This window comes from Primulina huaijiensis, chromosome 14, assembly GCF_012295235.1.
Source record: "Primulina huaijiensis isolate GDHJ02 chromosome 14, ASM1229523v2, whole genome shotgun sequence".
NCBI lineage: Eukaryota > Viridiplantae > Streptophyta > Magnoliopsida > Lamiales > Gesneriaceae > Primulina > Primulina huaijiensis.
The window spans coordinates 18,231,289-18,256,694 of NC_133319.1; the positions used below are offsets into that span (position 1 = coordinate 18,231,289).

At 33.9% G+C, this 25,406-nt stretch overlaps 1 protein-coding gene across 1 annotated transcript; it reads right to left on the reverse strand.

Moving 5' to 3' along the window:
* Positions 1 to 4,176: 4,176 nt before the first annotated feature.
* Positions 4,177 to 11,400, reverse strand: LOC140957401 (uncharacterized). The gene is made up of 11 exons (XM_073414633.1): positions 10,869 to 11,400; positions 9,950 to 10,074; positions 9,262 to 9,706; positions 9,049 to 9,167; positions 8,066 to 8,849; positions 6,767 to 7,207; positions 6,361 to 6,549; positions 6,036 to 6,263; positions 5,321 to 5,669; positions 5,020 to 5,203; positions 4,177 to 4,902 (listed from the first exon to the last, which is right to left on the reverse strand). The coding sequence occupies exons 1-11, from the start codon at positions 11,061 to 11,063 to the stop codon at positions 4,425 to 4,427; spliced, it is 3,537 nt and encodes a 1,178-aa protein (XP_073270734.1). The 5' UTR covers positions 11,064 to 11,400; the 3' UTR covers positions 4,177 to 4,424.
* Positions 11,401 to 25,406: the final 14,006 nt, after the last annotated feature.

Sequence of the window (25,406 nt, forward strand, 5' to 3'; positions counted from 1 at the left end):
AGTCACACTCATTTCCTTACCATTATAATGTGAATGATCGAATGATCATCGTCATGATAATAATCAATAAATAATACATATTAGGATTATTATTTTAAATATTTTATTTTTTAAAAAATAAAAATAAAAATAATGATAATTAATAATGATGTTAATATGAATAATTAAAATAATAATTATATAGTTATATGAAAATGTTAATTTTGAAATAATAGAACAACAATAATTATTATTTTTGTTATTTTAGCAACAATAATAACAACAACAATATTTTTGGAGCAAACTATTATTTTGAATTTTTAATTAAAAAATATTTGATTATTAAAAATAATGTCATTTCATTCTTTTTTTTCATTTCTTTCGGTATCAATAATTTGAATGCTCATTTCCATTCAATTTCAAGTTTGATTATATTCGTGTCTTATTCTATTCATTCATACCAATCATGTCCTAAGAATACAGAAAAGTTCTGGAAAGAACGATGAACGGAAGAGGGACTCAGTATTGGATGGAACTCATTGCTATTACTTTTATTACTATAACTCTTTTAAAAAACAAAAACTATCATGCGATTATCTCGTAATTTAATTTTGTGAGACAAATTTTTATCTGACTCGATCCATAAAAATATTATTTTTTACATATAAAATTTTAATTTTCACTCTAATATGAATAAGATCAATCATCCCAATAATATAAATTTGGCAAAAACTTGTGTGAGACGGTCTGACGGGTCGTATTTTGTGAGAAAGATCTCTTATTTGGGTCATCCATGAAAAAGTATTACTTTTTATGCTAAGAGTATCACTTTTTATTGTGAATATCGACAGGGTTGATCTGTCTCACAGATAAAGATTCGTGAGACCGTCTCACTAGAGACCTACTCTATAAATTTGTGCGACAATCTCACCTATAACATACTCTAGGAAAAAAAAGGTAAAATTATCATATTATCTCATTATTAATTTGAAAAACAAATATAATATATGATATACCTAATATATTAGCCAAAATTTTTGTAGAGATAAAATTTTATAACATTACTCGTTTGTGGCTAGTAAATTAGTAATCCAGAAAATTAAATATAATAAAATATTTTAAACAATGTAAATAATATAGAAGAAGAATATATATAGATAATATAGAATAATTTTAATAAGACGTGTAAAATATAAAATATGATTTTTAAAATATTTATAAGTTTTTTATTTTTGCAAGGGAAGTTAATTTTTTAAAATAATTTTAAATATAAAATAAAATTATGATAACTATACAAGAAATAACTATTTTTACCATAAATAAAATCATTTCAATATGATATCATTGGATGAAAACGAAGAATTGATAAGTAAAAGTAGTCATGCACATTCAAAGGTTCCAAACCAAAATAAACAACAAAAAAAAATCAGAAACGATGAATCAATTTTTATACAATCAGATCAGTTCTGACACGTATCTTTTATCGATTTATATGCTTTATTATTTGTATGAGAAAAATATTCATTGTATCAGCTCAAGTTATTTTCATATTTTTATATAAAGTTACTTGAATGATCAAGTTAGATAAATAATATCATCATCAGTTACTAACCTAAGATTGAAATACTTTATAAGAATCTCAAACAGATCTAACGAATTTACTTTGATAACTTTTAAACTATAATGATAGATATAGTTTTATTCAAATATATTTATACGTAATGTGAAAATTCATTTTTAAATATTTACTTTAATAAGATATAAATCTCATTCAATAGATTACATAAAGGCACTTTCACGAGAATTACATCTTTTGTCTTGTATTTGCATTTTTTTAGCTTTTGATTATATTATGGGTTAATTCATGGTCGCACTTCATTAATTTATTTTAATTTTACTTATTTTTCATCCAATTACTAATGTCACTACAAAAAAAAAAAATCATTAGCGACGGATTTTCAGACCGTCGCGAGCAATTTGCGACAGTTTTTCAAAAACCGTCGCAAATTAGCGACGATTTATATAATCCAAAAGAAACATATCGAAAAAGAAATTACATGGTATACATCATCATTGTTACATCTGGATCCAAGAACTAAACAATGTGAAAAAGATGTACAACAAATTGTGCACTTGCAAATAATAACAAATAAAAAAACCAGATGCATTTGCAGACACAAAAGGGGTAACTAATCATATATACATTATGTCAATGTCCCTGCTAGAATTGAAATTTCAAAGAAACAAATTGAAGACACTCATGATGTCATAAAACGATTGAACCATGGAAGATCAATCGGTTCTAATGGTAAAAATCCTCGAAAAAAAATGCATAGAGAAACACGATGACCACGAAATAGATAATGATATTCCGACATAAATACATGATGATGAAAATGTTCTGTTAGAACCACATACTTATGAGAATCGTGAAATCTCTATCAATTATATTAATACTGGAAAAATATGGAACCGAAAAGATATAAAAGAAATTGATGAGATATTTTCTTACAATATGACATTTGACATCATAAATGACAATGACGATCATGAATCAAAATCTTTTTGTGAATGTAAAAATCAACAGAACTGGATAAAATGAAAAATGCCATGCAGGTTGAATTGGATTCGCTAAATAAAAGTAACGTTTTTGGACCTATCGTCCTTACACCTGAAGGTGTAAAACCTGTTGGGTACAAACGGGTTTTTATTCGAAAGCGAAATGAGAAAAAAATGAAATATTAAGATATAAAGCTCGACTTGTTGTACAAGGTTTACCTCAAAGACCTGAAATTGATTATGAAGAAACGTATCCTCTCGTTATGGATGCAATTACGTTTCGGTATTTGATTAGTTTGTCGACATCTGAAAATTTTGAAATGTGCCTTATGGATTTGTCACAGCTTACTTATACAGATCACAGCTTACTTATACAGCTTACTGATGCAAATTGAACAAAAAGAATGTGAAATATTTGTTCACCAGTCAATTATACAAAAAAGGTCTTTAAACGTTTTAATATTGATAAATCAAATCTTTTAAGTACTCTAATGATTGTTAGATCATTAAACATAGAAAATGATCGATTCCGTCCATGTGAAGATGATGAAGTTATTCTTGGTCCAGAAGTACCATATCTAAGTGCTATTGGTGCTCTTATGTATCTTGCAAATTGTACAAGACCTGATATATCTTTTGTTTAAATTTATTGGCAAGATTTAGCTCATATCCAACAAAGAGACAATGGAACGAAATTAAACATATATTCTGTTATCTACGAGGAACGACAGACTTGAGACTTTTGTATTCAAAAGATACAAATCAAAGAATAATTGGCTATGTTGATGCTGAATACTTATATGATCCACACAAGACACGTCCTCAAACCGGATATGTATTTACTCGTGGAGGCACTGTAATTTCTTGGCGTTCACAGAAACAAACTCTCATACCAACTTCATCAAATCATGCCGAGATTATTGCACTATATGAAGCAAGCCGTGAATGTGTGTGGCTAAAATCAATGACCGAATATATCCAAATCTCATGCGGATTATCATTCGACAAGAAGCTTGTGATACTATATGAAGATAATGCTGCATGTGTTAATAAAATGAAAGAGGGATACAAAAAAAGTGACATAACTAAACATTTTCCCCCTAAGTTCTTTGCATTCACCCAAGAGCTTGAGAAGAATAAAGATATTGATATTCGTTATATTCAATCAAGTAAAAACTTATCAGATCTCTTCACAAAGTCACTTCCTACGACAATATTCAGAAAGCATATATATAACATTGAGATGCACAATCTACGAAATTTGTGAAGAATCGTTCGTGTTAACATGAGGGAGAGTTTACATGACTGCACTCTTTTTCCCTTACTATGTTTTTATCCCAATAGATTTTTCCTAATAATGTTTTTAACGAGACAGTATAATAAAGACAATCATTGTAACATGATCATCATCACAAGAGGGAGTGATGAAAATAAGAGTTGAAATTATTGAATGTTGAAAATAAAAGTTGTCAATATTGAAAATCAATGTATTATAATATATGTAATGCTGTATTTATTTTTGGATTATTTCCAAAGAAATTCTATAAATAGGTTTCTCAATTTGTGATGAAANCGAAAAAAGGAAAGAACAATACAATAGGCAGCAGAATTTCGAATAAAAAAGATTATTTGTACACCTTAAATTCATCACAGATGCTGGTAGACACAAATACTTATAAACCATTTATTTACATAGAAATTTAGTTTAAATACTTTCAAATAAAGTCACCATACCATCCTCCACTAAACACAGTCCACATCTCTTAATCAACGACATATTTCGTTCGGTCCATATATGCACATCAACTACAGTCTGTATTCACATCTGAAACTTACTTTGTACATATTAGCTAAGAATAACAATCTGTACGTCTGTGACAAACAATTTACTGTTTCAGTACATTTGCATACCAGGGGCCATGAACAAGAACTGATACCTTGGCTGTCACAGCTAACACTGATGCAGCCTGCACCACTTCATCCAGGAGTAACGTTGCTCCAACTTTCTGTAACGCCATTTCTGCTAATTCTTTCCCTTGCTTTACGTTTTCTCCGAGCACCACCCCTCTAGCAGCAAGATATACAGCCCGCGAAACTCGGGTAAAAACAGGGTCGTTTTCTTGCAGGCTTTTGTTGAGCATCCTTGCCATGATTTCCTTCATTGACTCATTATTTGGGTCTACCAGTTTGTCGTCTTTCTCTACCGCAGAGCTGAGTATTTCAATGATATCTTGGATGCCAGCATCTGCTACAGAGTCCAGACACTCGGAAAGTCGTTTGACAGTGCTTGAAAGTATGCTATCCATGTGCGCTTGGCTGGTAACAATTCGTTGGCTTACAAGAGTTTGTCGCAAGACAAGAAGGCTGCATAAAAAATTCGAAAAACCCATAAGCAGATGGAGAGAAAAATCAGGGAAACGAAAATAAGAAAATAAAACCTAGACAACAGTAAGTATCAAAATGGAGAATCGTGAAACCTACCTCGTTGCCATCACGATAATCTTCTGAACTCGGGATTGGATACTTCTTAGCCTGGAGAGATTAAGGATCATAGTTTCAGGTACTTCACCTTCTGTCAAACCGGCAATTTGCCTTACCAACTTCAGCAAACCTAGCCTCACCAACAAACCGACTTCCTCTTGGTTGTGCTCTAACTCAATGATTTCTGGAGCAGAAAAGTAAAGAAAAACATGTGATGAAAACTGACAGTCGTTTGGATTACATTCAACGAGGTTACGATTACGTGATTCAAAAGAATAGAAACCTAATCCCAAATACAAACCTAAATAATTTGTATCACTGGAGGTTGAAGATGCATCAACTTGCTTTCCACTCATTTTAACTAAAAAGTTTCCACCAGTTCGGAGAGTGGCAGAAGGAAGGAAATTAGACAAACTCTCCGGTCTCGTCGTCAAATCTGAAACTGATTTTTGGTGATCATTCAATTCCTCATCTCTGCCATCTCTTGCAAATGAAAGCCATTTAATTGTCAAAGGCAAAGCATTTAGAGCATTGGAAGGAAGTCCAAAATGACTAGTGAAAGATTTTTCAAGAAAACGCAAAGCCTCTGGTCCCTTCAAGAATGGTTCCAGCATTCTTATACGTGCTTTACTAATTTCTTGCTTCAGTTCCTGCAGAAGTAGTCGCAATGATTCTATAATGAGAAAATGTTAAGAAAATGTCATGCAGTGCTAGCTAATTACTTGCTTTAGGCCAAATTTTGCCTATCCTACCACCAGTTTTTAATTCTTTCTATCTTTCGCATATAGGCGATACTAACAGATCAGATATCAACAAAACCACTAAGTTTCCCCAAAGAAAAAGCCTGGCAACTACATCTTAATTTTCGCAGACTTAAATCTTGGTTAGGAGTAACTGATTGGAGGTCAGGACAAAAGTGAGCCATTTCATTTGATAGACAAATGATCTCAACAGAAATTTAAAATATATAAAGATCAAAACACAAGTACAAGACATGTAGTGTCGTAAGGAAGAACCTGTATCTGTTCCAGGACAAAGCGCAGACCCTTGATTAGAGTAATAACATTTGAATTCTCAGAACTATCACTGGCCCAACATGCCTCAGCCAGCTCTGCCATAAACTGTTGGTGTTTTTCCTTCAATTCATTCTCGTAAGCAGGAGCAGAAAGCTTCTGGAGAGTGACCAATGCAAATTCCAAAATCTTTCCAAAATAATCAATATCCAATTTACCTGAATTCATCACCTACATTAAAAACGCACAATGAATTCTGCTAAAAAAATTTGACATAAAAGCAGCTGGGATGGTAAACAAGAAATAAAACACGTAAAAGAATGTATACCTGAGCGAGAATTTCAAGGTCAATAGCTTCAAAAATATCTTGTCTCCAGCTTAAAGGAGCCATTGCACAAATTTCATCCCTCACCTCCCTCATTAAACCCACAACACGGGTGTGATCAGGATTACTTTGTTTGACAGATTCAATAATGCCATCCCAAAAGGCATTTTCCATCGTCTGTTTTAACTTTTCCTGGTCATGACATGATCAATTAAATAGTTTTTCAGGCAACTGAAAAATATACGGTAGTTTATCTAGATGCAGGGCGGCCAGTCAGTAACCAGAATTCTTAGCAGACAGTAAATGAGTAGAGCATTTTTAATGATTAAAAGGTCATAATGTATAAAAGTAGAAAACATAAATTAAACGAGGAATGTAATCCACAAAAGAAAGTCGAGAGATCACAGACCATAATGTTGTTTCGAGACTCCCCAACAGAATTGGAACTATCAGCAAACTCAAGGTGCTCCCCATGAACATATTCATTAACTATCATAACATTCTCCATATCCAAACTCTGTAGAGAAGATTGAGTAATGATGTTTCTTGAAGTGGAGGAATTAGCTTCCTTATCATTAACTTCATCCCTAAACAAAGACCGTACAACAGAGTTTTGCTTATGTGCATTCGCAGTCAACGTACTACTTGCATCATCTGTGCTACCAAAAGAAAATGAAATTGGATTTTGTGATACAATGGCTATGGTTAATGGCTCGGGTGAGCTTCTGTTCTCCATCTCATTAAAGAATTTCATTCGCGTGTCAGCAAGTGCATTTTCCATACGCTCAATACCAGCATCTCCAGATAGGTGCAGGACTTTCTCTCTTAAAAGTTTTTGATCTTCAGATACCTGTTTCAAAGGATTGTCACATCAACAATGAATACAAACAACCGAAGTCTTTGCCACCCAACTGATCATCTAAGTTACTGTGTCTAAGCCTCTGAATTGGGTGACTGCTATCATTATCAGACCATAATCAATTTCCTATTTCCAGATTACAACTAAAACTTTGAACACGTTACATGTATTGCGCAAACAAACTAAAATTGAACATGTTACACGTGTTACGCCAAAAAAAAAAAAAAAAAAAGCAAATTTTGAATTGTTGATTTCCAATAAAAGTTCAGAACAAAATATTCATTTCTCAAGCATCTTGATCAAAATCATATGATAAATACAAATTATTCAACAGAAGCTAGCAACTTGCTTTTCATTGGAGTGCAAGATAAAGGAACATTTGCGAAAGATTGTATTTTTGTAGAATTGATTAAATTTATAGATTTTGAAAAGGTGGCAAAATCTAATGTTTGATAATCGAAGCGAAAAACTGAATTATTTTTAAGATAGAGTGTTTGATAAATAAGTGATTCACATACATTTTTTTAACAAAATCACAAAAATGCCTTTATTAAATAAAACCTCTCTATTCATTTATTTGATATTTGATAATGTAAAGAGTAATTTTAGATTAGACAAAAATATTATTGATAAGAATGTCAAGAAGAAATTCCATTTATTTACCAAAATATCATAATCACTTTTGAAAATCAGAATCATGAGACTAGCTTTGATATTAAAATTAAATTGAGTAAATGCAGAATCAAAATCTCGGGTTCAGAAACACCAAAAACTATTTTTTTAAAATAGAAGTGAATTATCATTTTTATTTTATGAATTCCAAACACTTCCAAAGATGGTCGAAATAACCTGTTTCTGGATAGCCTTCATATCATGCGAGAGAGGACCACTAACTCCTTCAGGAGTCATCTTGCAAGTTTGAATCATGGAAAGTTCTAGACGGCAGGCAGCCCTGACCAAATCTTCCTCAAGCGCCCTTGCATCCTTGGATTTCCACACCACAAAGCTGTTCAAAAAGGAGCACCAGGCCGAATCAAAAACAGAAAGTTGGATCCTGAAGGTTCGATGCAGCACTGATGCATCATCAAATTTCTCGTTTGGAACATGTAATGGCCCACTCAGTAGTATCTTTATTAACAAATCTAACTCCAGTACAAACTTCTCAGCAGATTTTACCAAAGCAGTCTCGCGCTCTCCTCGTCCACTGATAACAGCTTCTGGATGCCCCAATATCATGTAGGCACATAGCACAACTCTGACTTGGTACCTTGAAAAGGATATAAGAGAATTCCCAGAATGTCCAGAAAATCCTGTGTTTTTAGCCTGTCCACCAGAGATCGCTTTCCTGGGTCTGTTTTTCCTTCTTGGAGAGCCTACTCGCTTGAGGAGATGATCAATATCATCCCAACTAGAAGAATTAGGGGAAGATCCAACACCTCGCAACAATTTATAGCGGCATTCAAGCCTATCAAGTAACGCTTTAACTGTACTAAGGACGGTAGGTGATTGAATAACGAGGGCAAATTGTTCAAATGGCATTGATTTTACAGATTTCTCATTAACATACAAATCATTATAATCCTTGGCAAGAAGTGCAGTCGTTTTCCTCAGCTTGGTGAACTTCCTCCAGCACCTAAACATGAATATCATCAGAAGATGAAATAAATTAAAGTTTATGTTGCAAAACATGCTAAGCGATTCATCACTTTCATAAACACCTCCTTCCAGGATATGTGCATATGATGCATAAAAAATAAGGTTGGAATACCTGACACAGAAGTTTGAAGATAATTAGTGTGTGAGTAAATATGAGAAAAATATGTACCAAATACCTCGCTAGTTTTATGGAAAGCATCTCAGCCTGCTGCTCATGCATCAAATTCCAACTAAAGTGAGCATTATTGTATGATCTTCCTCTCTGCATTAAATATTCATCTCTCCTTCTCCTCGCCTTCATGCAATAAAATCTCAAGTTTAAAATGGAGGCCACTATGGGATAAAAGGAACGTAATTTAAAATCATTGGTTGGAAACTATTATGAGTACCCTTTGCAGTCGATCTTCGAGCTTATTCTTCATTTCCCTTCTCTCCATGTCTCGCTGGTGAGTAAGGATATTGGCTACCCTTTGCACCTGCATGGACCTAGCATGCGCTCGTCTCTTCTCAGCTTCTAGTAATCCTAGTCGCTTCTTCTCAGCAGCTGCACGCTTTTGAAATATCGCAGCTCGAACTCGCTCTTTATACTTGCTCTCACGAGCCATTTGTCGCAGTAATGACTGAGATGTCCTCTCCTTCACAGAGGCTCTCCTTTGCCGATAACTCCGGAGAATAAGCAATCTATTTGCCTCAGCTTTCTGTACTCGCATTTTGGCCTTTGTGCCTAACTCATCACGTTCCTGTTTAAAGCGCATTTCTGCCTCGGTTTTAGCAATTTGTCTTAACTCATCCAGCTTAGCCAGGCGCAGCTGAGCGTTTGTCAGAATGCTCAACCTACAAATTCAAACGATTACAATATGAGCGTCGGAGCTGTGTTGGGGTTTAGATGGCAAAATACTAGATGCATGTATGCCGTACAATCTCAGTAAAAGAGTTCATCAAATCACCAAAAAACACGTATAATCAGAGGTCAATGTGACAAGTAGAAGAGTCTGAAATCTTAATACATGGGATACAGTTGAGAGATAGAACTGCATCAAGCACTATATTTATAGAATCAGGGAAACAAAAGTTCACCTTTTCTCTTCTGCAGCAAGAAGTTTAGCCTCGAGGCGCTGTCCCAGATCATCCGAATGGCACGAAGATCGTGTAGGGCTTCTAGGCTTTGGCCTGGCCTTGCTTACTAAATTCTCGTAAAATTTCTTCAGTTTAATCAACAAGAAACAATAACGTTAACGAACACGCATTACGCAATTCTAAAGCAAAAACAACATTAGGTAAAGAATTCCATGAAAATATTGGGATGAACAAAACTGAAATTTACACAGTTTCAGCAATCCATAACTAAAAAAACATTGATAAACCCATGAGAAGTCAGATTTTAATAAAATTAGTATATTGCTTCTAACCGTGGGAACAAAAATCATAAATTCACACGTCACAGTAAGAGAAATTGCAGAAGAGTTCAAGCAAACATTTATTCGTACTGAAGAGGGTGGAAAAAAGGAATTTCCGGAAAGGTAAATGCGTGATAATTTCTTAACACTATATTGAGGGGGAAATGCGTACCAGTCGCCCAACTTTTACCTAACACGAGGTGCAAAAAAGAGATTCGGTTTAAGGGATGAAAAACATTTCAAATAAAGGAAAACGGCTCCGGGACTTTTTTCAAGATTAAAAAGGAATCAAGGCAGCCGAGTTTTCCTTTGATCGAACCATAAAATTATACGTACAATATACTGAACCTAAAGCTCAAAAAATCGTTAGTTAAAAAAAAAAAGAAAGAAACCCATAAACTTCTTTCCAGAATTATAACCACAAACCTACAAAAATACTAAAGCTAATTAGGATTAAGATAAATTTTAACTGAGTATTACTAAGTAAATATGAAAAGCCAATAATAAAGACATGTAAATATGATCAACGGTTCGATTTCCAAAGAGAGAGAAAGAAAAGACGAAAATAATTAAACAAACAAAAAAGAAAGAAAAAAAACCTGACGACGAAGATCGGCGTCACGAAGCTTAGCTTCGATTTCTTGAACAGAAGACGGTGAAGCTGTCTTCGACTCCGAGAGCCGCCTCCGGAGCCAGGTCGGCACGGTCGGCGGCGAGCACGAGACAGAGCCATCACTCACCGGGATTTCCATGGCTATTCCCACCACCGGCTTACCCCTCTCCGGCGACTCCATCACCCGATCAAAATATCAAATAAACCCCAATCCGATTCCCGAAAATCAGCAGCAAACACGACAAAACCCCGCGAACAGTATCAAGACACAATCAAAATCTCAAACAAAACAAAGAATCCCACACAATCACAAAAATCACGTGCTTGCGTGTGTATACGTATATATATCTATATCTATAGAGAGAGCGAAGGTGGAGGAATCGATAAACGCTCGACGAAAGGTAGCGCCGGTGGAGTGAAATGTGACGGGTTTTTGTGTTCTACGTTTGCTTTTTTAGCTTTCTGTATTTGCTACCGGTGGATTAAATTAAACTCGTGTTTCGGAAAAGAAAGAGTCGTGTTGTTGGTGGTGTAAAAAGCGTGTAGCAAACTTCTTTATAATAATTATTTACTTAAGCTGGAGGGGAAGTTTGACACGTCATTTCTTAGCTGACTAACGGTACTCTAGAATTTATTTATTTGGCCATAAATTGTGGTCTCACGTTTTAACTTTGCTTGAATTGTTTGGATGTACAAGTGTACAACCTTTTTTTATTATTATTTTAAAATTAATTTCCTAATAACTTAAAATATATATATATATTTATTAATGACAAAAACTTGTCTGAGACAGTATAACGGGTAATATTTTGTGAGAGATATATCTTATTTGGGTCATCCATAAAAAATTATTATTTTTATGTTAAGAGTATTACTTTTTATTGTGAATATATGTAGGATTGACCCGTCTCACAGATAAAGATTCGTGAGACCGTCTCACAAGAGACATACTCTTAATTAATTTATATAAAATCCATTTCCTACGTATACACAGTATATTTACACTCGTATATACAGATACATAAAATATGATAGTTAACAACATGCATAGTATACAAATAAATAAAATTTATTAAAAAATTATAAATACAAAAATAATCAATCAAATTTTACAAAAATAATCAATCAAATTTAAAAACTAATTAAATATATATATGTCACACATAAACTACGAAGTTAAAACAAAAAAATTGTGAAAGCAAGTAAAAAGAATATGTCTAATATGAGACGGCGTCACATATTTATATTTGTGAGAATAGTCGACTTGATTTATATTTAGAATGTAAAATAATGTTTTTTTCCAGAAAAATAATAATTTTTTTATGAGTTAGAAGAAATAAAAAAATCCGTCTAAAATTGGGTTAAAAAATAACTTGGAAAAAAAGATTAGAAAATTTAGTGGTTTTGCTTGACATATAAATATTGGCAAAAACTTACGTGAGACGGTCTCACGAGTCGTATTTTGTGAGACGGATTTCTTATTTGGGTCATCCATGAAAAATATTATTTTTTATGCTAAAAGTATCACTTTTTATTCTGAATATCGGTAAAGTTGACCCGTCTCACAGATAAAGATTCGTGAGACCATCTCACAAGATATCTATTCATAAATATTCTAGCAGGGGTCCATCCGGAGTAATAAAGAAAGGCATGTGTCCAATTAATGATAATGTTTACCACTTTTCTCTAGTGTGTTCACTCAAGTGCTCTTTCCCATTTGGACTATCGTAATCAATTATTATTAGATTATATCTAATAGTTAATATAAAATTTTTATGTAATAAATTACATTATTTTTTAATAATGTAATGTGCACCTGTCATACATAAAATATGTATACCTTCCTGCTTATGTGTCTTTATTGCATTTGAATAATTATTACATATATTGGAAATTTGACAAATAGAAAGATTTTGATTTTAAAAATTCTGCCCTTTTTTTTAATTCATACTTATTTATTATGTATTTCTTAAAAGTGGCATGATTCAAGCATTTAAAAGCAGCAGTGGGTCATTTTGTCAATTAAAAAAACTATTTTTTTTAGAATAATAGGAAACTACTATTATTTGAAGTTTTATTGCAGTTCTGTGCACATGTTTTACCCTAATCAACGGAATATATATCATGTTGGGAGTATATTTCTTCGTAACTTGATATCTCGTTTAATGGTTACACGAAATCCTTTAATTCTTCATACGACACCCTAATTGAGGGGATCTGTATCATGCTTGGAGTATATTTTCTTGTTGTGACAAATCGTGTCTTAAAATACTACTACTTTTAATATTACGTAAAATTTGATATTTTCTTATTAAATAATTTAAGCATAACTTTTAAAATAAAATAATTGTCACCACTCATCATAAAATAAAGTTAATATAAAGTCATTTTAAATTTCAAAGCCATAAAAATATCAAGTTAAAACATCCACCATAATTTGAAAAATTCTACCATAAACGCATAAAATTCAGAGAGAATAGTTTTCAACAAACTTGTCATCAATATAAACGCATAAAATTCAGAGTAAATAGTTTTAAACGTGCATAAGTAAAATTCTCATGAACTACGAGGTCTTCGGGTTTGCACTGCCACTAATCCTAGCGTGCTCACTCGTGATGCCTCCCGTCTTCTCAACTACATCATAAATTCATCGATCAAGTCTAGTGAGCCTAATGACTCAGCATGCATGAACCGTGAATAACAATTAATACGTAATAAGAATTCATGCAATTTAAACATAGCTCGTAAATAGCATAATATAAACATAAATACGTACAACGCGACTTTTCTGTATAAACGTTTTCATAAAATCATATTTTCATGCATGCGTGTCAACGTAATCATAATCATATATTATTTTGCGTAGAGTTCTGTTCAACGCAAGTGACCCATAACATAAATCGTTTGATCAAACTAAACCACAGTAATGCGCTGACATGTATCACAACAGTCCTTGGACTGGATTTCTGCTCCCTAACATAACATAATTCCTCCGAATAGGTTGGAAAAGTCCACGGACACGTTCTCCGGCTTCCAAACCCGTAACATAATTTGGCTACAAGACAAATCACATACCTCAAAATAATTATTTTGCATGTCATACACACTTACGAATATCGTTAACCTCGTTAGATCTTCCTCGGACTTGTTGCCCTAACATACTTAAATTTATACTCAAAACAGGCTCTAAGGTGCATGAAGACACATACAACTCCAGAATTAAATAAAACCACTTAGGACGTACCAATCGACTCAGAACTCGACCTATACATCAAATACATCCTAACCTACTGCCCAATGCCCTAGACCAGCCTTGAACCATGCCCGAATCCCATACCATGCACAACGAACAATCTAGACACAAGCTGCCCAAGGAGTAACGCTATGGCACTTATGCGTTTCGTGTGACTTCCTATCGATTCTAACCCAAACCAAGCTCGAACCAAACCCTAGACACGACCCTTAGACATAACTTACGACCCTGGTCCAGACCGTTCCAGCCCATACACATGCATAGCCCCTTAAACTATACAAAACCATAGCCTCTAAATCACGCGTCACCTTCATGTGCACTCATGGAACCCACGGCTCCAGCTCTTATGCTAGCCAACCAAACCCTAACCGACCCATACCAGGCCTACCCCGAGACACTAAGACCCTGCCTAGACCCTATCCACAAGCCCTGGTCCAGCCTAGCCACCATCCCGACGTGAAACCTGCGGCTATCCCCCTAATGCGCGCGAATGTGCTTGTTTCATTCCTTGTTGCACCAGCGGCCTATCGGCTCATCCCGGACCATCTAACGACATCTATACACACCCCTTAACATGCTCATATGTAGCAGCAATCTATAGGATTGGTCCAGCGAAGACGACAATCAAAAACTCGAGAAAACAAAGGAGTTCATGTGTAATATATATCGAAACAAGTTTTAATCAAATTCTAGCATATATATAATTAAACCAATGAGTTTACATGCATATTTTATATCAAAATACAGTATATAACGTGATCGATGCATAAAAAAGTTTAGACATGCCTTTACGTTAAAACGTACGATATATCGACAAACGCACGCGTGAGAAAATGGAGGCCGAATGGAGACGGATTGCTGCGTTTTTTGGTTTGAAAAGTGGCTAAATAAATCAAGGATTGTAGTGTGATGATTGAAGGTTGCTGCTAGGAGGAATTTGAGGGGGATAAAAAAAAAAAACCAACCCTTGCTTGTGAAATTCTCGGCCAACTATGTGCTCTAGGTGTGTGTGTTGTGTGTGTGTGTTGTGTTTTGTGTTGTGTGTTTTAAGTGAGTTGACTATGAGGTAGGGTAGGATTCTTTTATATTTGCTTAGGATGTTTATTAGGTGTTTAGTTTAATTAAAACATCATTTAAAATTATTAATTAAGTCACCACAATTTAAATTATTAATTAAGCCCTCCAACTTTTGAAATTAAGTTTCATATAAATTTTAAATTCTACCCATAATTAAATATTACCTATTTTAATTAATTAAGACATAAAAATAAATATTAAAATATTTTATTTCGAGTCGACGTATTTAAATATCTTATTTTCGAATTTTGCTAAAAAAATCCTTAGCGTTTCTAGTTCACTCAGTAAATTAATTTTACCTTAAATGCTAAAATTTAAAAATCTTTTAAAATACTAAATTTCTTGACTTAAAATAAAAATTATCACTTAAATTTTTAACATCTTAATCGTCTCCGGTCTCTTTTCCCGGTTCGGTATCGAACATTCTTCTGAAAAACTAAAACTCGAGAAAACATCTTAGATTGCATAATAAAATAAATATATATGCATTTAAAATAATTTAACACATACATGCATTACTTAAAATATTAATTAAATAATTAAATTATTTTAATCATGCTTGAAGTTTGCGTGTACTAGTTTTCGGACATTACACTTGTATTTGGAACCTGATACTCGTTTCATGGTTATACATGTTGGAATAAATTCATTTTTGCGAATTAAATTCATGTATTTGTGTAGATGAATTAATGAAGTTAATTAATGTAATGAAGTTAATTAATATAACATACTTCATGACATAAACTAAGTTCATGTAGCATATTAATGAATTAAACTAAATGCATTTAATTGTTCCATTCTTGAATACGTATAAATAGGATAAAACTTAGTAGACATAAATTATCTCATGTCTATTTATATTCATTCTACTATCTCAACAAATAAACATTCTTCTTTATATAATCAAAAATTTTTTGTTCTTGTGACTTGGTTTTCTTTTTCTTTTTTTTATTTTAACAGTGATTATGATCAAATATAATTTTTTTCCTCGTCGGAATAACATTTTGTGCTTATTTTCTTTTGGTACTCCGATCCCATTGTATCATAGGAGGCATATACTTGTGCGATCATCAAAATATCATCGATGAGGAGGAAAATATATTTTAAAGAAACTGTGTTCCTCACAGGTCTCGATCATCGAATTTCTGATTTTTTTTCTTCTTTGTGACAAAGTTGTTTCAAGAACATCTCGTCTACTAGTAAGAAAATAAAGTAATATACTTTCACAAGGAGAGGTTTATAGGTTGACTTCTACCTATCATATGTATGATTCAACAGTTGGACGTAATAACCTAGTTTTCTTATCTTGATCAATTTCATTCACGTGGGGATTGTTGGAATAAATACTCTCTTGAATTGAAATTGATGTAATTGTGTAGATGATTTAATGAAGTTAATTCATGTAACATACTTCATTAATTAAATTAAATATCTTTAATTATTTAATTCTTGAAACCATGTAAATAGGATGAAACATAAAAGACATGAATGATCTAAAAATTTTCTCAAAAAACACATTCTTCTTTATATAATCAAAATGCTTCTGTTCTTGAGCTTTGGTTTTTGTTTTGTTGTTTATTCCAAGACAGATTACGATCAGTAATATTTTCCGTTCGTCATAGTAGTATTTTGTGCTTATTTGCTATTGATATTTTCATTATATCCTAAGTGTGTTTACAAGATTTAAAAAATTTAAATTATATCGTTATCATTTAATAAAACGAAAATCCTTATATCCTAAGTTATTATACTAAAAGGTAAATAAAATCTTTTAAATAAAATATTTTACATTGGACATAGAGAAGTTGGTGGACATTAAATTCTTTAGCTTTAAAATTTCAACACCTACCCCACACCTCCAAGAAGCAACACGTAATACGTGACCGTTTCGTCGTGGCTTGCTATTCGCGAAATACACTTGTGTTCCCTTACGCAAGCTGACTTTTCTCGCGACGTCTTTTCGTCGGGTGGGCCAAAAAGGCCGGGTCCTGTCCAATCTTATAGGCCACAATATATAATAGAGTTGATATTTTGTGACACAGTTTTACAAATCTTTATCTGTGAGACGGACCAATTTTATCGATATTCACAATAAAAAGTAATACTATTAGCATAAAAAGTAATACTTTTCATGGATGACCCAAATAAAAGATCTGTCTCATAAAATACGACCCATGAGACCATCTCACACAAGTTTTTGCCTATATAATATTAATTAGATAGAGTTTTCTATAATAAACAACTTAATGTATAAATTTTATATTCAGTATTATTTTAAATTTTCAAATATTTAAAATAAAATTATCAAACAAAAAATATATTATTACACATACCATAGTGTATGAAGTTCAAGTAATCATAAACCTATATTTTATATTATAATAGATAAAAAAAATAAAATAATTACTTTTTTCTATTATAAAACAATCATATCACTTTTAATCGAAAAAACACCATCAATTTTAAAATTTAAAAATTTTCGTAATTTAAATAATTGTTTTAATAAATTAATAAAAGCCATATTTCAATTCTTAGTTTTAATATAAGTTTTATATAAAAAAAAATAAATGATATGGAAAAACAGTATATATAAAAACTAGTATTTTATTTTTGTGTGAATAAAAATGACTTTTTATGCACAAAATAAATGATGTGGTTTAACGTCGACGATTATATTCATCTGACACAAAAATTTTAAATTTAATATAAAATATTAGATTCAAGACTCGATTGTAAGCATGACTATTTTTATTTACACAATAAATGACGTGGTTTAATGTCGACGATTATATTCATCTGACACAAAAATTTTAAATTTAAAATAAAATATTAGATTCAAGACTCGATTATATATAAACACGTAAAGTGCCGCACTAGTTATTAGCGCACAAACTTTTCCGCAACAATAGCAGCGTATGTAATTGATTATGTAGGTATAATTTCTACCATAAAACCAAAGTTTGTCCTGAAATATAAAATTAATGGCGTAATACACTTTTTATTTTTATATTATTATAATTCAGCAAAAAGTCGCAGCTCTAGGGGTAGTGGATGCTCTTTTTCTGAATTATTTTATCAATTCTTTTTAAAAATAATAATGCGTAATTAATGTACATGTTCAAGATATAATCAATCTAAACATGATTATTATTCAAGAGCTATTTTTTTTTTAAAAAATCTTATTTTCTGTTTGTTTTTAACAAAGAGTTAAATTTATAGGATTGAAAATGTCTAAATCAATAAAATCTACTGTTGCATTTAGATTGAATGATTTGTATTTGAAAAAAGAACTTGAAGAAATTATTTCAAATAAATTCGTTTTTTGGGAATTTGAAATTCGTTTGATCAGTACTGAACATGTTAAAAATCCAAAGGAAAGTATCGAAACAAGTGAGATGAAATTAAATAGTGAACTTGAAGTCTTTCGGGATTAGTATATGTTATATCGAGAATGCTTTTTTTTTTTTTCTCTATTTCAATATCATTAGATCATGTGATTCTTTCACAAATATACACCCGGGTGAAGTGAATCATCCACCCTTCAATTGATGTGGGGCCCGCACAAATATCATCCACAGGTGTAACCATACCTCGTGGATGTTTGAATATCTCATACGTGCTGATAATTTTAGGGCTGATATTTGAACACATGATAGAGAGAAAAATATTTTAGATGTAGTATAGAATAATCCGATCTTCTGACATATAGCAAACAAAAATACTAAAATTGTTTAGGCACTAATCTATCTTGTAACAAAATTTTAATAGACAGCCATGAAAATATATAATATCTGGTAATATATGTGCAGGACACGTATTTTAAATTTAAATAGAAAATAAAAGAGACAAGAGAGATGAAGTAGGCAAAAATTGCCAACAACAATGTGTGGTTGCATACTTCTTTTTGTTTGTGTCAAATTGGCATCTTGCAATTATTATTTGCTCCAATAGAGGATTCCAGAAATGGGTGGTGGCATGAATGTGTTTTTATTTTCAAATGGTTATATCTTTTTGTTTGGAAATTTATTCCAAAATTCTATCTTATGTTTTAGGATTTTGGGTGGCTGACCACATGTTTTCATCATTAAAATGAAAATTCGATCAGTAATTATTTTGTTAAGCGTTGTGCTAAAAAATAACGTTTGAATTGTCATGTGAATTAACATATTTAAGTTGCATAATTCCATATATCTATAATTTTCGATTTAGCGACAAATATTCGGTTCAATAATCAGTATTTGATTTATATAGGTTTCAAGCTAGTATTATTTTTCGGATGAGATTATGGTGACCAATAATTGTTTATACGGAGAGAGCGATCGGAACATATCACTCAAATTATTGTACGTTTTAAATTGAACAAACGCCACTAGTTAAATGTTGTGGTGAAAACGTGAAAACACACATTTAACTTCTTATGAGCCGTTGGATCTGTAGTGCGTCGGTCCAAGTATTACCATCCCACTTTAGCATCGAAAAAACCGAGAAGTACATCGATGTCACAATATTTTGTAATTAGCTTTTAAAACTTATATTATTATTATTATTATTTTCAAAAATTTGATGAGGTAGTGTTAGTTAGAAGTCGGGGAAATGTTAGGGAAATGTAAATTTTATTTAGTTGAAATGTCGTCCAACTGCTATGTATAGTTGAAAGTTAAAAAAAATATAACTTCCCAGATTCCGTCACTTGAAGTTTGTGTAGGCGTTAAAACCCTAATATTTTTTGGAGTTGTAATAATTTATTGATCACATACATGTATAGAATTATTTTTGAATTATGTGAAATAATAATAAATTTGAAAACATCAAATAATATATGGTATGCAGGAAATTTTTTAAGCCAATAAATACATGAAATTCGAATTTCAGTGCAAGGTACACATTAAATTCGAAATTAAGGTTGTATATCAACCTAATTGGAAAGAAATATTACATACAAGATAGTTTTATCAACAAGAAAGCTAGCAAATTTGCAGTACAGTTCAGATATATTATGAATATGTACAAGAAATCAGTCTATATTTAGCCATCTAGTCCACGAGTAAATTTCGAAATTAATATATGGTATACACGTTTTTGGCATGATATTATGTATGGAAGAAGAATATCGAATTATAGAATAATTATAACGAAATTATGGAATAATGATCTCGAAATTTTGGAAGGAATACAAATCGAATTATGGTAAGATTTTCACCACCCACCTACAAATACAACACTATACCATTAGAAATTTCACATCATTCAATCACTACACATTTTCGAAATTGTGCTCTCCAAATTATGTCGAATAGCGAAGCTTTGCTGAAGTCTAGATCCAAGGAGAATTCGAAAATCCCAATACACGGAACCCATCTGCGTTTTTTATCCAGATCTGAGGTAAGTGGGCTTATTTTAAAAGTATAATTTTCGTTTATGCAATTTCGTTTTTTTCGAAAATTTGGTTTAGTGCAATTCTCATGCTACTCCCTTATTGATACGATTATCGTATGTTTTATGTGTTGATATTGTGATGATTCGACTAGTCATGGGTGAGAATCCAAATATGAAATATGTTATGGCACTTACATAGTGTGATTGTAAACGTTATACGGCCTCACGCTCTTTGAGGAGTAAAAATTAAGAATTTATATAAGTAAACCATGAAAAATAGAGGAATCTCAGTGCCAAGGTCAAAAATATGCTGATGATATGAATTGTGCATGGCATGTTGTTTTCGAAATTTATGTATGTTGTTATGTATGTGCTTGAACGGTCCCCACTTACTAAGTGACAGCCATATCACTCACCCCTTACTTGACCACCCCCAGATAATTCCGAAGAACAGGTCGAAGAAGAAGAGTCATACCAGTTTTGGAGCTGGTGATGAATACACGAGAACATTAGTTTAAGTTTACGTTTAATCAGATCTATATATATAAATATGGTTTTCACTCGAAAATTATCCAAAGAAATCTACATGGAAAGGAGACCTCAGACTCAGGGGTCCCCTGGGGCAATCTGCCCCCTAACGGTCCTCAACAAACCATCATTGTTGCTCTTGAAGTGCTAGCCCAATGGATCGCATCGTTGTTCAGGAGGATATTGTAAGGAAATTACCCCCAAAAAAGATTTATTTACAGGAGCATGAAGAATTTGAAGACAAATCTCATTCTCGGGAAAAGTCTAAAAAGAAGGATGATAGTTCAAAGGTGGGTTCAAAGGTATTGCCGAGGAGTTGGAAGAACTGAGGAAGAAAGTGAAGACGCTAGAAAGATAGGTCGAGTCTTCTTGGACTTTCCAAACCTAGTCGAGGGGAGGTCTTTTCTCTTCCAAAATAGTGATTGGGCCCTTACCCATTCACTAACAAGTCAACTAAGATCATGGATTATGATGGAAATACCGATCCACATGAACACCTGACCTCGTTCGAGAGCATGATCATGTTGCACTTCTATGAAGACAGAATCAAGTGCAAAGCTTTTCTAACCATACTGGTTGACTCTGCCTAGCATTGGTTTGAGAAGCTCGAACCTCAAAGTGTCCATTCCTTCGAATACTTCAAGCACATCTTCTTGCATCACTTTAGCAGCAACAAAAAGTATAAAAAGATTGTCTTTAGCCTATTCGAAGTGAAGCAAAACAGTGAGGAATCATTGAGGGCGTACATCCGTCGGTTTAATAAAACGGCCTGGGAGGTATCATCGTGTCTCCTCGAGATTAAAATTACAGCTTTCACTCAGGGGCTCTGGGAAGGATATTTCTTCCGGTCCCTGGTGAAAACGTTGCACCGGGAATTTTAAGATCTTTTGTCCTGGGTAGAAAAGTACATCAAATGGAGGAGATCCAGAGACAAAAAAGAGAAACTATGAAAAAGAAAGAAGAGATCGGGCAGGAAGGGAGGAGGACCGATAACAGAGAGGAAATCCTTTAAGGCGTTTCTCCCAATATATGCCTTTGAAGGTTTTGAGAAATCGGGTAATACACATCTGCGATGATGATAAGACTGTACCAAAGCCCTCACCGCCACCCCATGACCAACAGATGACAGTGAAATTCTCTACGTACCATCATGAATGTGCTCATGATACGTAGGAGTCATGAGGAACTGACATCTTTTTTAAGTCGGAGAGGCATGAGGCTCATCATCTTATTTAAGCCCGAGAAATATGAGGCTCTGGTATATTATTTAAGCTCAGGAGGCATGAGGCCCCGACATATTATTTAAAACAAGAGCCCCATCTTGGTTATAAGTCCGGGTTCCCAGAGATTTCATCTGTCCGGGTGAGGCACATTACTGTTATGATCAATTTACATTAAATGTTCTACAATTTTCAAGATAGTTTGAATAGTCAAGGGTGCACGGGTTATACCAGCCCATCTCAGAGAGCCCACAACAATTCGAATTTTTTTTTACGATTTTTAAGGTTATTTGAATACTCGGTCATTAATGGGGTTGGAAAGAGGTTGGTGTCTGGGTCATACCATCTCAACCCAGAAGGCTCAGTTAATTTGCAACACTTACAATTTTTTTTTACAATATTTAAGGTTATTTGGATGCTCAGTCGTTAAGGAGGTTCAATGGAGGCTGGGTGCCCGGGTTATATAACCGCATCCCAAACTTAGAGAATTTTCCTTATGGTATATGTTCTGATTATCCCGATCAACTTAAAGAAAAACAAAAGAGAGGGTACTAGCTATGAATGAACAATATTTTTACTAATAATAAAGAAAAGTACAAAGAAAAGCTCGAAGCCTAGAATTACAAAACCTATTCTACTTTCTCTATGTTCTCAGGCTCGGCATCATCAGCGACCTTCTCCCCTATCTCTTTAGCAACCTCGTCTGGTAGAGAGTTAATGGCCTTATCAAAACTGGGGAAGTTCTCCATGTCTGTCGGAATGAGACCGACCTCTTCAAACTGTTCCTTGTATTGCTGGAAGCCCGTGTGGAAGAAAGAGTAGGCTTTGTTGTATACAGTCTGTTGAAACTTCTTGGACAGAGGAAGGTCGCCCGCCATTCTTCATCAAATTTTTGCCTAGTCTTCAGGGCTGCCACCGCAGCATTTGCTCGGGCCGCGCCCAGTTGCTAATAGGCCACCTCCAAAGCCGTCTTTAGCTTGTCTACTATTTGCTCGTGCATACTCTGGGCCTTGAAGATCCAAAGGTGTCAGGTTCAAATTTGATAAAAGACTTAGAATACAAAACGTAAGTATGAAAGGAAAGCATATCGGGTTGAGCATCCAGGGCATCAAAGTCATCAATTGCCCGATCCACGGGATCTTCAGCTCGAGTGCCAACCCGTAGGCAATTAAATTCTCCTCCGAGATCAGGGTAGAAGAGGAAAATGTATGGCCTTCCACGAGCTCCTGACTCCGGACATAGGGCTAGTGGATCTTCTAGTCACCAGGAAGCTCAGGTTGGGTAGACAGTTTGGATAGAAAGCAGATCTGACAGAATAGAGCATAATGAAGTCGGATGTAAAAGTACCGACCTTCCCAACCCTTCCAGGAAGAAGGGATATCATCAAAGAACTGGTTATTCAATCGGACAGTTATGGAAATGAACACTCATTACAGCAGTAGATAAAGTAGTAATGGAAGTAGTAATGGACGATGAGGGGGTTGATTAAGATGTTATGCATTTTAAATAGCACAAAGACAGTGACCATTATACGGAAAGATTTAGGGTGAAGTTGGTTTAGAGGACTCGAGAAAATGGGTCATCTCGAGATAGAAAAGAGGAATGGGGAACTAGAGACCGTTGAGGACTTGTTCCCGGAAGAAGGTGTAATAGCCCTGTGGGGGCTAGACAGCTCTGTCTGAGGGAGCGTGAATAATGATAGAATAAGTGGGGGGGATGGATCTGATGACACAAATGTCCTTGTCAGCCCGAGGCGCATAGTACTAGCCAAGGTAGAAAACCATGGAGCAACTGGGGTCTCAATCCCGATTTTGGGGGTAGCTTTTCCTTTTTCCTTACCCCCGGACACTAGAAGGCTCAACATCTTGGGAAAGTTTGGGTTTTTGGACTTTTTGGAGGGAAAGGTAGGAGCTAGGTTTATAGAGGTGACAATGGAACGTATAACAGAGACATGGAGGGGGTGGAGTCGGAGTGCAAAGCGACAGACTCTAAGTCCGATGAACCACGAGCATTGTCACCGGAAGTATAAGAGGTAGAATAATACATGCTGGAAATGAAAAATAAACTTACGAGAATGGAGAAGTGTAAGAAATGGCTCGAATTATGGAAACAAGTTCGCCAGAAAAAGCACAGGACACTAGAATCTCAAGAGAAGGAGAGTATAAAGCTTGAAGTTGCAAAAGTGAGAAATGGTGGATGTGGTCGGTATTTATAGGCGTCGAAAGAGTAATCCAGACCGTTTATCTCAAGGATAAGCGAACAAATAAGATGTATCTTCGAAATTGGAACGGGTAACCCGGGAAAACGAATGGTCGGGTCGGGTAGGTGCAGCAACGTCTGACAAGAAACTCGTTTTTTCAACTGCTAGGGATGATGTCACTCTTCCGTCAGCCCTAGCCCGCCTAAAATTCGAAATGTAACTGCTCTCCCACCCTAGTCCATGTCTGACCATCGAGAGAAGTAAAACTCTAGCCCGACTATTTAAGGATGGAGTGGTTATACCCGAAAAGGGTCCGGTCATCCTTGGACTTGGGAGGGGAAGAAAAACCGAGAACCCAAAGCTAGTCCCGAGAAGCCAAGAGGAGACCGGGTGGAAGTCATCCCTGATAAAGAAAGAACACCCTGTTTAAACCATCTCGAGCACATAATACGAAAGAATAGAGATATACCATGCAAAGGTCAAATTAACAAGTCATATTCTAAAGTTGCGCACAAAGGATTTTTGGTATGAGTATTTTGTTATATTACCATAGCTAATAATGTGGTCTTTTGCTCAAAATATTTATTACATTCAATATTAAACTATGCGAAAAATAAAAAAAATCATACAAAATCAATTTCTAATAAAAAGGAGAGATCGACTCGTGAGCCATATTCAAATAATTCGAAATCGACAAATGCGAGAGATACGCGTAATTTAGTATCTTGTATGGCGACGATTATGCTTACCACCAAGTTAGAATGATCAAGTTCAAGAATTGAAAATAAGCAAGTTGATATCCTTCTAAAGGGATTAATTTCACCCTTAAATTATTTTGTTGATCCATTAAAGTTTTGAACCCAAAATACA

Excerpts from the sequence above, each read along its gene's own strand:
- LOC140957401 (XM_073414633.1), bottom strand. The coding sequence starts at position 11,063 with ATGGAGTCGCCGGAGAGGGGTAAGCCGGTGGTGGGAATAGCCATGGAA. Across the intron at positions 5,670-6,035 it reads TTGTCCTGGAACAGATACAG|GAACTGAAGCAAGAAATTAG; the intron begins GTTCTTCCTTAC and ends CTACTTCTGCAG. Across the intron at positions 5,204-5,320 it reads CAGTGATACAAATTATTTAG|AAATCATTGAGTTAGAGCAC; the intron begins GTTTGTATTTGG and ends TTTCTGCTCCAG.